Consider the following 15,937-nt stretch of genomic DNA (forward strand, 5'->3'; position numbering starts at 1 on the left):
ATCATGCAAGGATTTATCCAAGGCCTTGAGCTCTGATTGCCCCAATCAGATCATGAAGTTGACTGTGTAAACAGTGGGGTAGTGAGCCCACTGCAGCTTAGAGCTGGAATGAGACCGTTTATATTGAGATGACTGGGGACAATCTGACCCAGAGCCTTAGGCCTCTGCCAGGGCTGCCTCTCAAAGCTTTGCGGCCTTTCAGTTTCCACCCAGTTGTGTTCCACATCAACCAACATCAACCACCGCCTCTGTGCTAGGCAGAAGAAACATTCAAAGGAGATCTGAAACACTTGAGGTCCCAGAGTCTTTGGTCTTTGTCATCCTGCATACCATTTTCCTAGAACCCTTGCAGCCACAATTGCAGCAGCACAACCTCGTGGTTAACTGACAATAAGGATCTTTGTGCTTCTCTCTGGGAAGGAGATAGATGGAGCCTGAAGACAAAACCCTGCCTCAGGATCCTCAGGAATGCTTCTTCTACCATAGCTGTGCCTTAGACTCACTCATAAAGAATCTAAAGAAGTCCTGCCAAAGAAATGATGGATAGCTTCACTGTGCATCACTGCGCAAAACAAGTAAATATTCAAATTTAAATTAAGTAGGTCACAGAAAACAAACAGCTTGACAGCATGAGGCTGATAAAAATTTCTAGCTCAACTGCTAGCATGTGTAAGAGTCAGAGACACAGCAGCTGTCTGAATTTTGTGAAAGCTGCTGGTTGCTGCAAATCAGTTTCTTCAATGGTGATACAATCAGCCATCCCAACAAATTTGTGAGATACTCAGCTGCAAAGACATTACTGCAAAAACAACTCTTAGGACCTGACTGCAATGTAATGTGTACCTAGAAACCACTCTGCTTCACATCTACAGAATACATACAAAGTTTGTCACCTTTCCCCCTTGATGTATCTGCTGCCACCAAGCACTGAGGGTGACTTCAGAAGATTCTTCTGACACCTCCTGAATATCAAGAAGCTTCTATGATAACAGCCTTGCAGTTGCAGTACTCTTCTACACTACTTAAGTGTTTAAAAATATATCTTTGTCCACATTTTAAAACAGAACAGACACCAGGACATTTTCTTTGAAGATCAACAGCCTCTGCTCCATTTTGAAAGCTCAAAAAAAGTTTGAGTGAAAAATCAAATCAGGAAGGCACAAATGGCAAGATTTCTCCTGTTAGATCAGGATGTTCAGGTCCACAAAACCTGTTTCATTGCTTACCCATGCTTTTGATAACAACTTCTTTCTGTTACTCTTGTCCTGACCCTCATTATCCCAGAAGAAACTCTGGATTTATATCCTCTGGAACTTTCTTCTAGGTATATGAAGGCAGAAATATAATTTCCCCTCTACCTTCCTTTCCTATAGTTGAACAAACCGAGTGCTTTTTTGCATGTCTTGTATGAAACTCCCTGGTAAGTTTAGTGGTCTCCATCAGATTCAACTTCAGAAAGTCCATATGCCTCCTGTTCTGGGGACCCCAGAATTGGACACAGCACTCAGATATGTTCTCACAAACAGAGAGATGGGATTGCTTCATAGTATCCTAGAGTAATAGAATCTTTTTGATTCCATCACTTCCCTTGACCCCTGCTGCCCACAGCCCCAACAGAGTGCAGGATACAACTGGTCCTCTTCGTTGAAACAGAATGCTGTTGCCTCCTCTTCAATTTTGCTGTTCACCATGAACTTCTTTCCACCACTATTTCAAGTGTTGAAAGTAAAATAGCAAATGGGAAGTCAGGTAATGTTTTAGTGGATTTAGATGCAGCAGCCAAATGTAAAAAAAAAAAATACCATACTGAAGTAGGAGGAACTGTGAACTCCTTTGTGTCACCGTTGAGTCAGGGACAGGAAAAAAGACTCCAGTCTTCAGAAGGTGAACAGAACGCATTTAATAGAAATTAGTGCATCTTTTATAACCCAACTTTCTAAGCTGAGACTCGATTGGTCCTAAAGCAAAAGCCTCTCACACTATTGATGAACTAAGAATAGGACACTCTGGAAAATCATATCTATAAACAACCTGTGCAGAAAGAGAGATAATAATTGTTTTAATTCTTTCTCTGAGCTTTCTCACAACTTCTCACAGCTTCCCAGGAAAGTCCTGGGAGAGCTATGTCTCTCTCTGTTCAGAGGATATGTGATTACCACACCCTTGAGGATAGAGAGGGCTTAGAGAGAACCCTGGACAGACCAGAGAGCTGGTCAATCACATTAAATTGAACAAGAGCAAGTGCTGGATTCTGCATCTGAGAAATGATTATCCTAGTTGTATGTACAAACTGGGGATAAGAAGGTGGAGAGTACCCCCACAAAAAGAGATCTGGCAAGGTCCCTCAAGACAAGACTGAGAAAGAACAGTTAAGGTTACTTGGTTTGTTCAGTTTGAAGAAGAGGGGCTGAGGAGTGACCCCAATGCAGCCTATTTTTACCTCAAAGAGGGCAGCAGGGGCAGCAGAGGCAGAATGGCTGATCTCTTCTCTCTGGTAAACAGTGACAGGACACAAGGAAAGGGATTGAAGCTTCCTCAGAGGAAGTACAGATTGGACATTAAGAGTAGGTTCTTCAGCCAGAGGGTGGTTGCTCATTGGATCATGCTCCACAGGGAAGTAGTCAGGCCACCAAGTCTGTCAAAGTTCAACTTATTAAGTCATATGATTTAGCTTTAAAAGTTTTGTGAAGGACCAAGAGTTTTGGAGTTGGTTCTATGATCTTTATATGTCCCTTCCAATCCCAGATATTCTGTAATCTTATGATTCCAAGCATATATGGATGAGCTAACTAATTTTAGCTCAAATCAGGAAGTATTAATCTGCTCTCCCCAGAATGAGATCAGGAAGCAGACAGCAAACAGCAGCTAGTGAAAGGATTAACTTGATTAGATAAACTTTCTGCAACAAACTGATACTAGTAATACAACACTCTAAAACATATTTGTATTTTATTTTGTACATGAAATCCAAAGAAATTTCTTTAATTTTAACTTTTCTATTTTAATCTGCTTTATTTTATTTCTAAAGTCTAGTCAATATTTCTTGTCAACCTACTTAATGTTTTTTTAATAATCCACTTCTATGAATGGAATTAAAAAAACCTAAGTAGTACGAACTGAGATCTGCTAATATGTAAGTTATCTAAAGAGGTGGGATGTATTAATATACCCTGCTTTAAGCATAATGTGTTTTAGCATTTATGTATTCACAGAGTATTCAGATCACATATCAGCTACACAAATGAGTTATCAGTATCTCATCCCTTCTTGAAACTTACTAGGTTTTTTTTTCCTTTTTTTCCTTTTTTTTGTGTTTTTTTTTTTTTTTTTTTTTTTTTTGTTGTTGTTTTTAATTAACACTGAGACAAGCGTGTTATATTTTGCTGCCTGTGGCCTCAGCAGGAAACAAGTGTTTTAATGACAGTTCGTTTGAGTTTCTGAGAAATGTATCAAAGGAAAAATTCAGATGCACAGCCTATTGCATTGTGGAAGCACACAACAGGAAACCCAGAAAGAGCTGAAAATGTAATGGAATGGTTTTGATACAGACCCATTGTAAGCTCCTCATTTTATCAATTTCAATTTCTTCAGCTTTAGGAAACAAAGTAATGGGCTGTTATTGCAAATTGGAACTGTTACTTTCAGAGTATGTTGACTCAGCAGTTTCTGTAAAAATCAGTCTACATTCAAGGGATATTAATTCCAAGCACACAAAAATAAGGCACTATAAAGCAACTTTGAGGATATTAATGGTAGCCTTACTCATGATGATACACAATACATACTTCCAAACTGGATTTTTTCATTGGCATCTTTTCTAGACTATTCATACACATTCATTGTGTTCAACAGCATTATGGTAGAAATGCTAGAGGAGAAGAGGCATATACCATCTGAGTTCAGATTGTGTTGCAGTATTAACCTTGTTTTGTCCAAGGCCAAGGAAGAAAGTGTCTAGGGCCAGCAGCCACATCAGCCAAGCTTAAACCACCACTGGAGAGAAATTCTTCCTGACATGAAATGACCTCTGAGTTTCAAAAGAGCATTTACTACCATGTGCTAAGAGTAGAATTAGGTTTGGGATGATTGTCACAAAGAATCTAGTTGTCAATGCTAGAAGCAACATCACATAAAGTGATCCCATTGATAAATTGCATTCCATAAAACAAGCTGAAGGAGTATGCTCCCCTATGCATTTCCAAAGCACCAGGAACCAACGTTCCACCATTAATGTGGTTTTAATATGATCTCAATAAAAAAATCTCATTTTCTGATTACATCAATGCAACCAAGGGCTGGAATTGCCATGGATTGTGAATATATACTTTCTGCTCAAAGAAATTTTAAAAGTAATTTTTTTCTATGTTATGCTTCTAATGAATTTAGTTATTAATTTTCTACACACTTCTTTGCAGATACTCATATTTAGTTAATAATATTAAGTAGTTTGGTTCAGCTGTTTGCCCTCCTTATTTATTCTTAGAGGAGTGTGCATGAGATTTGATATGGAAAAAAATTGCAGCATTGGTTGTCCACACAAGGATTTGCAGCAGAGAAAACCTGCCACAAAGTCAGTCATGAGCCAAAATAACATAATGTGCTTTATACATATCCTGGACTATTGAACTGTTTCCCCTTTTAGCTTCAAGCTCTGCTATCTGGCAAATGCAGGCCACATCACCAAAAAATGGAAGTGTCTCCATTGATACAACTGGATTTCAGATGAGTTGGAAATAAATAAATGGCAACTAACTGTGCTAACATATCTCATGGTGCCAAGACACTAAATAGTTCAGTTAATTTTGTGCAAACTATTTGCTTATTTCAGTACTTGCTTAAAGATTTCCTATTGTATTCACATCTGTGGCAGACTAAAATATTGAGTGAAAAGTAGTTCTTGTCATTTGCTCTAACTCCACAGACACCCATTTTATCATGGTAAGTCTTAGTAAAGAATTTTTGAATGTTAAATAAGACAGAAAATTTGCACTGCTTAGGAAATAAAAGTAACAAGAATAAAATAAACTCATCCCCAGATGATGTTAGTAATAGCAGTTATCAGATTCTAAGAGGAAAAAGCCTCTCCGAGCAATTTACTATTCCCATCCTGAATAAGCTAAAGCTCCCACAGTTACCATTAATAAGGAATTGCACAGGATATTTTTGTCTTGATAGATCAGATTTTTATCTTTAAATTATTTTTAAGTGACAGCATGTATCAAGATAAAATAAGCTGATCACATTTAATTTCCCACTAGGATATCTCTGTGAACATTTTTTTTTTATTCTGCTCCCACTCCCCTCTAATTGTGTTAGAAGGCTCAAAATCACCTTTTTATTCCAGAAAAATGCATATAAACATTAAAATTCCTTATTTGTATATAATAAAGATAGCACACATACTTGAAATTCAGTGTCTTAATAAGTATTGTGCTACTGATTGTCCCTCACATTGAGTTTTAAAATTTCTTTGCTAATGTGGGCATTAGAAAGCATTGGTTTTATTGCTACACAAAGAAACAGGAGTATTTCTGCTGTGCAAATAGAAAGGGACTGAGCTCTCGCAAAACTCTCCCTGAAGTCATAGATCTTAGTCAACTCACATTCTTGTAAAGACAGTTAAATTAGAAAAATGTTGAAGGCATTTCAACAGAAGTGTTATTCAGTCTCTTCAGGACACTGAAATGAAGGAGGGTGGTGATACCTTCTGTTTTCCTTATTAACCCTTCCCCATTTTATAGAGCTAGGATTAGAACGGAAGGCTGAGCAGGAGTCTCACATACCCATGCTGGTCTTTTCAGTAAGATACCTGACATCTAGAGGAAGAGAGAAAAAAGATGAGCAGCAAGGGACTCTCAGTCTAACTTCTGTGAAGGATGTAGTGAAATAAATAATCTAATAATCTTTATTGGAAGATAACAAAGAAACATATATCATGGATCTATTAAACTAGCTAATTTCTAAATGCTGCACAAAAAATTTTCAGCATGAAAAGCTACCACATCTGTCTCCTCTGTTCATAGTAGACAAACAAGAAATCACAGATTTTAAGTGCAGCAAGAAAGATCCAGGCAGATGCCTCAGAAACATAGATATGGTCACTGAAAAGATTGGCTGTGGGGGTTATGGCTTTAGGAACTTAGAAAAACACCTGTAAGAAATCATGCATGTTGAAGCAGTTCTAGTGCCAGAGTAGAATAATCATGTCTCTTTTCACAGCATATCTCAATTTATCCTGGTCTCACAGAAGAAAGTAAGTGTAGGAGCTCGAAAAAATTGGCACCATATTCTTATTTAAGATAATTTTGGATTTGAAGAAAATAATTTTTAAAACTACATGGCTTCCAAGAAAAATCACTTTGCAGCCAACAGTATCAAGAACAGCACAAAATTAAAGCCGTCACATCCAAACCCAAAGGGATAGATACCTTTAACTACTGCTCTGCTTGTCTAACAAGCATTTTGGGCAATCTTGATACCTCATTTATCCATCCTTTAGCCAGAGAGAGCTGACCTCTTCCTTGGCTGGCTCAGTCAAGCTTGATTGCATGTAGCAATTTTGTTGTCATAATTATTGGCATCATAACCTGGCACCACTACTGCTTCTGTGAGCACAGGCTAAGAAGATAAATATCTGAAAATTTCTTTGAGTAAGCAGTTCAGGAAAAGGGCCAACAGAGAGGTGGGCTGAAATGTAGGGAGAAAAAACTGAGAAAAGATGTAGTATTATGTCTGGGTTGTGCAGATATTCACAGTTTTAAAGTAAGAGTGCACAATTTTCAACCAGAAAAAACACTGCTCATCAAACTTGTTCATCTCCTGAATAAGACACTATCTAATAATTTGAAGTACTGAGGACAAAAGTTGAATAGGAACGTATTTGGAAAATCCTTTCCAAATAAGGAATGTATTTGGAAAATCCCTTCCAAATTCAAAACACTAAGAAAACGCTACATACAATCATGGGAAAGTCAGTTTGAATGGTCTTCAAGTAATCCTGCAATTCATTTATGCAGTTGTTTTGGTCTCTCTTTTTAGTTATATGCAAAGATGAACATCCAGCCATTGCACTGCAAAATAGCTGTGATATTTCATTACAACAAACCAATGGCAATATGCCACACCAATTCAATATACCAGTAAGTTAAAAATAGAGCATCCTTCTGAAACAAAATCATGGATCCTCCCTAAATTCAGTATTTTACTAGCTCTCCTGTCTACATTTACAAGCAACAGGTAAAAAGAAAAAAGGTAAATGAAAAAAAGTGTTTTGCTCAATCACCTTCTCACTAATGCAAAGTCAGCCTGGTGATTATACTAATTACATAATAGAGTCCTGATATTTTCTTCAGTAACTTCCTTGACACTGTTAAAACCACTTTGTCAAACTGTTTCATGTCATTATATTATTTGGGGGATCAAAGGTATTTTTGATGAAGTGATTTTATTTCATGCTTTATTACCAGCTTTGACATAAATTTTCAGAGAGACCCAAGGGCATCCCATTTTACACTGTAGCATAGTCTTGTTAGCAATTCAGGTGGAATAAAACCACTCAGCTTTACTTTATGGTCTTGTGCCCTGAATTTTTCACATGGCACCCTCCCAAATATAAGGAACAGTATGGCAGAACAACATTAAAATCTTATGCTCTTAGAACAAGATTATTCTAACACATTGTATCTCTAATCCCTCAACTGTATGATTTCTACACTTACTAGCATTTTAAAATTATTTAAAAACAATACAGTGCTCAGAACAAGTACTCTTTTTTCTTCTATTAATATACATCAAAAATACCTTTTTTTATTATTTTTTCTCTGGAAATTAGTTTAAATCGTCTCTTACACAGTCACAAATTAGGAATCTTGCATCTGCTTTCTGATAAGCAAGTTAAATGCAATGTTTCACATACTATCAATTAAAAGCCAGTGGAAAGCAGTGCCATTTGCCACCTCTTGTAAGTACCCAAATCTGAAAAGGTTGAACCTCATGAGAAGCAGAGATCAAGCCAAAACATTCTGTATGCAGAAAAAAAAAAAGTAAAATCCTAGAGTACTTTGATACCCTGTCTTTGTCACTGTAACCCATTGGCCATGTGCACAGGGGAAGGCAAAACCTCACTGCGGTATTTAAGATGAAGGTAGAGACATTAATGAAAGCTAGGTTAAGGAAAAACACTGAGAATAATGTTGAGGTGCAAAAGGATAAAAACCTGTAACAGTTCAGATTCCTTATTTTAAACAGCTAAGTATTTTTCTACCATAGCTGCTGCATCAAGACTGAAAACTTAACATTCTCTTTTCTATCTTTTTTTTTTTTAAAAGAAGCACTCACATGGTAGTGACATACCTAGAAATAAAAATATTTTGGTTTTATCCCCTATTTTTTTTTCTTTAAAACAAGAAACTTTGCATTTTTAGAGCCCTTTCCAACTTGAAAATCAAAACTATTTTTTCCCTTTATGTGACATTAGTAGACTACAGTCTCTGCTATCAAACTGGCACTGATGAGTCTACCTCTTACATGTAGGTTTTTCCATGGAAACATGACTTTCACCACTACACTCTTTGTTTTTATCCCTCACTCTATTTTTTTCTTAATTGGGAATATATCTCTTGTTGTGGAAAGTAATTTAATGCTACATCTCTTCCAAGTCAGTGGCCATCAACCCAAGTCACGGTCAAGGAAAAGATTCAGTCAGTAAGGCAAACAGCGAACAAGCTCTGATTCATCTTGCATCACATAAAAATGTACACTTACCAAAGAATTAACCACAGAGTACCTTGTATAAAATGGAAAAAAAAATTATCAACTTCCACGTTTTATTTCCTTTCAGAAGAAATGAACTGGCATAATCTGTCAGAAAATCTTTACGCACGAACATGCCCAGTTAACACATTACAGGAATCAGCTCAACTGATGAGCAGCATGACTTCAAGAAATAAGCAGTTTTTGAAAATGTGCAACCTCCAAAAGGCATATTATCAGTGCTTCAACCTCAGCTGTGAAATGTCACCATCATTCTGCCATTACTCAGTTATAGATTGTGAAGTACTAGAGGCACAGCTGACAGCTGAGCAGAGTAATGCAAGCACACCTGTGCAAAGGCGCTGTGAAGCTACATTGCAACAACATTGCTTCCCTGATTTGGGGTGTAAAATGAATCTTTTGCATTAAAGTGGGAAATTGCAGAGACACAGCAATGCCCTAGCCCCAGGTCTTTTTCCTGCCATCCTTAAATGGTGGAACTGATGGCATAAGGAGCAGAACACAGAACGGAACGCTGAAGCTTTCTCTTTGCTGGAAACATGGCTTTTGTGATTCTAAAGACAAATAATATACCCCAGAAAACCTGTGAATCAGAATCAGAAACATGCAACATGTATTACACAGGTGATAAATATAACTATGTTCTTTCTGACAGTCAAACAGAAGTTTATAAAATCATTTCTTTCTGAATAAAACCTACATGCATGCATGAAACTTACCTGTATTTCACACCATACATAGCATCACATCATACACAGAGGTGTGACTTGTTTTTCTATTAGTGAATTTATAAAAAAATTGTCACACTGACTGATACTTTCTCCATGCCTGTGTGTCAGTCTGATTTTAAGGGCTTCCCCAAATGCATCAAATCCTCCTGAGGGATGCATAGTGTTGGCTTATTCATTATTACAATTTAACTCAGTAAGCTGAGTGCAAACACAGGTAAACTACTACCCTAATATTACTGGTGGTATTGCACGTACTATTTTCAAAATCATTTGGTATACCACCTCAGTAATTATAACTGTACGCACTAGGATCTGTTTCAATAATTTCAATTTTTCAATCAAGACTTAGTAAACCTGTCCTATCTTTTTTTTTTCCTCAGTTTGAAGAGTGGATATTGTAAATTAACTAAAATAATAATCAGAATTCTTATTTATTAAGCATGAGCTAGAAGACATCACTGCAAACTGGACATCAAAAGAATAGCAAAGAGCAAAAACATCTTAGCATTTTGACTGCCTTTGCGTTTAAATTTTTGCTCATTTTCTCATTGATAGTTAGTAAAGTAACTATAAAAAACTTATGATTCTGTTTCTAACATTACCCTCTCATGATTATGGCATACAAATCCACCTTTCAAGAATTTTTAAAAATGCTTTATCAAAAGTATCTCTCCTGTAATACAGGACTGTTCTATCAGTCCAAAAACTTTTTTTAAATTTCCTCAATCCATTTGAGAAATAAAATTACCTCCAAAAGGTGCAACTTTCTTCTCTCTTACAATCACTTTTTCTCACAGTAGGGGCTTCAGAAATATAAACATTTACTATTTAATAAAAAACACACTTCATTCTTCCACTATTCAGGAGAAGCAATATTCCTCACCCAGTTTGCCAAATCAGTTTTTTTTGAAATTATCCTGAAATAAAATTATATTTGATAATCAAATATCAGTGCAATTTTAGTTGATATAAGGCATTGAACAGCGGTATTTCACCATGTACCTTAATAAAATCTGCCTGGTATTTCCCAGTCTTTATTCTTGTTGACACTTTCTTTGTGGACGTAACCAAACTAGCTGTAGCAGGAGAAATATTGTCCACCCTTTTTATTCACATATATCTGCTCAGTCAAAATTTCCTAACTATGTACTGTCACAATCAAAAGACACTATGTCTCATTCCAATGAGCTATTTTTCATGTTTTTCATTTTCTCTTTGGTTACCTTGTGCATTCTTGGTAGGGCAAGTAAATAAAACAATTAATAAAAAGAAGACCTAGTTTTTCATTTGGTAAGAAATTTAGTGTCTGATCTCTTTAATCTTTCACCACTTTAGGAGCTAGGATAGACTACTGCCTAGGTCAGGTAAATCATCTTATTTATTTGTAGAGCTAAGGTGGCATTTTTGCCAAGCTGTATGTTGGGAAAGAATAGCCAAAACATTTCCCCCAGTGTTTCTTCTGATTGACTCTATTTCCTTTCCTCTGGTCCTTCCAAAGTTCCTGCCTTACAAGCCTAGTTATTGACATGCAAGCCAGATACATTATAAAAAAAAATACTGTTCTTATAAAGAAAAAAAAAAGGTGGGTAATCTGTTGTTTTTTAAATATTTCATACAGTATTTCTACACTTGCACATCTATAAATCTGTGGTGCTAAAGCTTATTTCTGACCTTTTTTCATTCAGACCCCTTCTGCTCTCAGCTTATTTATTTATTTATTTTTCTTGAGGATATTGCCCATTTCTTGATCGCATGGCAGGTATTACATCTGTTTCAAGCAGAAGTACAATATCTGCAGCCTCAGTGCCCTCTGAGTGAAGTCTTTAGCATGATGCCATTAATTAATTAATTAATTAATTAATTCATTTTTTAAGAACACAAAACATTGTTCTAAAATGTCCATGCTTTTTAAAAACTAACCTGATTATCTCAGGAGAATTACAGTTCTACACAAAGCACATGTGCTCAAAGCACTTCTTAGTCCTTACTTCAGACAGTAATGCATTAGGCAGTATGTTAGCATGTTTTAAGCATATTGAAACAACTACAAAAAAATACTAACATGGAATGTGCTACAGGAAGTAACTCATTAGAGGAAAAAAATGGGAGCGTGAAGGATGAGCCGATAACACAAGCAGTAAAAAACTTCTCCAATAAATTGTTTCAATCCCACCAATTGAAAACAATAAATTGTTTCAATCCCAAGCTCCTAGTGCTGTATTGGAAGTACAGATTCTAGAAGTCTATATGACTGTGAGAAAAGGAAAAACTGAGAAAACAGGATTATACAACTACACCTAACATAGGGGTATTAGTGAAGTGGTTTAGAACAGAATACATGCCTGGAAGAAAAGCAAAGGGAGCAAAACTGGACGCATCTACAGATCTAGTTTATCTAAATTAAATGAGACCACTGTGGCCAGAGCTCTATCCAACATCAGTTGATGCAATAGAACACTGCTCATCCATTTCAACAGGGTGGAACAAGAGCTTAACCTGCCTGCTGAGTAACTCCTTTCAGTACCTATTTAAAAAATAGTAATTGCAAGACAACACAAAAAGCCTTGCCTCCATGAAGTTCTAGACTTCAGTGTTTATTTAGATCCATCACTATGAAAGCACTGATACTACATTTAAAATTGTATCCGCAGGATAAGTACTTTAAACTGTTCATTGAAAAAACATGGACATAATTGAAAAGTTAATTCCCTTTATTATGAAAGTCCAGGTAATGTCACAGTGAATTTTTGTGTGTGTAAAAGAGGAAATCTCTGCTATCTCTCATTCTTACAAGTTTAGGAAAAAGCTTATCTTGGAACTTAATGGTAATTTCATTTTTTTCTGGTAGACTAAAATAAATACAGAAATTAAAAAGACAAAATAGTACTTTACATTTTCTTACTCTAACTAAATTTACAGTGTACATCTAGCGTTTGACAATGATGGACAAGGCATATCATAATAAAAACGTTTCATAACATATGAGGTATTGCAAAGTTTCTTCTGTTATTGAGAGTGTTGTTTGCAGAGAAAAGCTGTATAGGAAAGGGTCTAGTGAATGTCTACTTAGAAACAATATTGCATTAGCCCTTAAGACCATTTAATCCAATTGGAAACTGAGCAATTAAAAAATGAGCTTAGATTATTGCACTTGCCTTTCACATGTTTTTGGATTTAGAGGAGCACCTTTCATTTAGAAAAAGGAAAAAAAGTTTCTTCTTTATTTTGGGAAGAAAAACATGAAATAGGAAAGAATATTTTGTATACAGTAAAATATTTATACTACTTCTCTGGTAATTTAATGCTGCTGTTATTACACTCTTTCCCTGATGACAGGAGAATTGCCTCAGGTTGGCTGATGGAATTCAGACAATGAGCCCCTGATCTTATGTCGGTCATTTGCTTTAAACACATTAAATAATAAAAGACAAAGAGAAGGATAAAAAAATTAAAGCTTTTTTGGGGGAGCCTTGAAGATGCTGATGTATGCATTTCTCTCTCCAGACAACAAGCACTGTTCATAAGCTGAGAGAGGAGCCAGAGTTCCACCTTCTTTGCTGTGGTCTTTCCCACACCTCACACACCCTCTGTGCAGAGCTTGCTTATCCCTGGTTATTTCCCCTGCTCTTTTTAACTCTGCAGGGTCCAGTCACTATCTTTCCCTAAAGGGTTATAGCTGTAGCTTCAGAAAATCCTTTTTAGTCAGCTCTTTTAATAATGAATCATAATGTTCATCCTTAATAAGCAATGAAGAGAAACCATTCACATGGGGCAACATTCATCTGCCAAAGAAGAAATACTGCAGACTACACCCCCTCAGCCCCTGATCCACTGGTATTAAGAGTGACAGCAAAACTCCCCACATCCGAGTCCTCACACCTCACCAAAATTATCTTGTTCTAAAAGCATGGGACTTGTGGAATTTGTATATTCTCATGAGTACTTCTGGGGCTTGGTGGGAAGCCTTTACAAAACAATCAACACCACTTTCTGATTTGCTCCATTTTAGTTATGTTTTGGTTTTTTAGAAATCTAAGTCTTATCTTTCTTTGGTTTTTTGGAGATGCTCACAATTTATCCCCCCAGCAGCCATACATCTGGTTTGGAAATATAAATATTTTTCAACTGTAGCCCCTTCCTGTGAGGATGTGAAAAATACCTGCTATGATACACAGCATGGTCACTTGTGAATCATATAGACAACAATTATACATACAACATATGTCTGCTAAGTGCAATGTCATACGCTACATTAGTGCTCAAGCATGTTGCAGTAGTAAGAACTGACCTAATTTCCAAGCTACTCACACAAAATCAAACAGTTATATCAAGCATTAGCATCTTATACACTGTCAGACTAGCCATGCTTTGCCTAGCTGCATGTTAATTTCAAAGCCAAACTATCAAACACTATGATGAAATTAGATAAATATTATAATGAATAAAACAGTTTATAAAACAAAGCCTACAGGGAAATTAGTATAATGTTTAAAATTTCATTGTACAATCCAGTTAAGATGTTCCAAGAACAAAGACTTTTCAGGTTGATGTAACCTATTTTTTTTCAGTTTAATGTATCCTATTTTTAACCAAAAAGTTGATTCAAGAGATTTTGTTTTCCAGCTACAAATGCCTCTAAAACAGCTTCAGTGGGGCACATGGCAGTAATGGTACTTCGCATGCTGAGAATAAAAGCCCTCCACATTATATAATCCCTAATAATTTTTTCAAACAGAAAATAATGATTTCCTAGGAAAGCACATTTTAAAACACTTTTAAAAGCACCTTCAAAACTGTGACCCTTAGTTTAAACAAATTATTTTTAAAAAATCAGAAAGTTTCACTGGTGCTGTCTGCACTGCCAGTCTTTAACTGATCCTATTGCCCTGTACAGCTTTTAGCAAAACGAGGTAATTTTTGTCCACCCACATATTGCTCCACTTACAAGTTGGTCCTAGTGGTATTGGATCTTCAGGTACTGCCTAGGGCTAGGTAACGCAAAGAACAGATAGCAGAGGGCTGCTCACAAAGGAACACGCCTTAGAAACAGACACCTTCCTCAACCCTGGAAGTTCAAAGCTTGATAAGACAAAGCAAATTGAAGCACAGATGATATCCACCGTCTCTTACTTCCTTTTTTACCCCTCTCACAGACCTTTATGGGCAAATACACACACTGAATAGAATACAGATGCACAATATTGATACCTTCAGGTACTCACAAGGGGTTTTAAAGGTAGCAGGTAAGGTAATTAATAGTAAAGTTGGGACTATTTCTAAATTAACTTTCCAGCGACAGCGACCGCAGCCCTCCAGGCAGGTGCTCAGCGGCAGACTCCGGTTCTCGAACGCAAGGCGGGCTCTCACCATACCTTAAGGAGTCTGACAGAGGGGAGGAAGGCGGCATGGCACAGCTTCCGGATGGTCCAGTTGAGTGGCCGGGGTGCCTCGGTCTGGTTCATGACTGTCCGCAAATCCCAGCAGGAGATCAGCCGCAGACCTGACAGCGCCTACCGCGGAAGCCGCCCTCCGGGGCGCGGGCATCCCACGCTCGGCTCGTCCCTCCCGCGATGCCGCAGGGTAGAGACCGGGCTCGGCTGGGCTGGGTTAGGATGAGCTGGGTTAGGATGGGCTGGGCTGGGCTGGGCGCGGGGGGGCAGCGGGAGCTGCCGAGCCGCCTGCATAGAGCAGCAGCCTCCTGCGCGGGGCCGGCAGTGGCCGTGCATACCAAACGCGGCCGGAGCGATGGAGGCGATCCGCCCGCGCGGGGCAGGAGGCTCCGGGCGCGGAGAGGGACACTCGCCAGGAATACCGGGATGCAGCACGAGCGGCCGCTCCCGCCCGCCTCCGGGAGCAGCAGGGCTGGCCAGACTCGCAGCTGAACCACCTGCCTCACTCATGCGCTTCCCTGGGCCAGAAGCAGGGCAGAAGGAAGCGAATTTAAATAAAGCAAGGGAGGGGTAGCTGCACTTTCTTTCCCAGAGCATTGCGAGGAGAGGGAAACCGGCATGAGGGGAGGTGGGGCCAAGGCTCAGACAACAGAGCGACTGCGGCGGGGGTGAAATAAATTCACTCTTCATTTACTGATACAATGGCCCTAGGAAGCGTTTAATTGATCTGGCACAGTATCGGTGTGCTAGTGGCAAGTGGCAGTGGTTAGAAGCTGTACTATAAAGTCATGAGTGCTAACATACACATTCTGGCAAAAAAATCCTCAGACAAAGCCAAACCAGTCCAGCCCATTTGAATATTACATATGTGCACTAAATAATTCTATCAAAGACATGAAAACACATGAAAGCAATACTGCTTGGGCAATTCAAGTATGGCAAAATATGTTTCCATTTGGGGCAATAAATGGCCTTCCCAGATAATGGAGATGTTCTTAATGGCAGGCAGCTCTCTGGCCAAAGTAGAAATGATTACATGAAGGA

The 15,937-nt window shown here is 37.9% G+C and overlaps 1 protein-coding gene across 1 annotated transcript in view; it reads right to left on the reverse strand.

Annotated features, from left to right (window-relative positions):
• Positions 1–14,965, reverse strand: part of TRPM3 (transient receptor potential cation channel subfamily M member 3) — a 265,210-nt gene extending 250,245 nt beyond the window's left edge. The window contains exon 1 of the mRNA XM_053968911.1: positions 14,876–14,965. Coding sequence (XP_053824886.1) covers positions 14,876–14,965 — 90 coding nt within the window. The remainder of the gene's footprint in view (positions 1–14,875) is intronic.
• Positions 14,966–15,937: the final 972 nt, after the last annotated feature.

Source organism: Vidua chalybeata, chromosome Z (assembly GCF_026979565.1).
Source record: "Vidua chalybeata isolate OUT-0048 chromosome Z, bVidCha1 merged haplotype, whole genome shotgun sequence".
Lineage (NCBI taxonomy): Eukaryota > Metazoa > Chordata > Aves > Passeriformes > Viduidae > Vidua > Vidua chalybeata.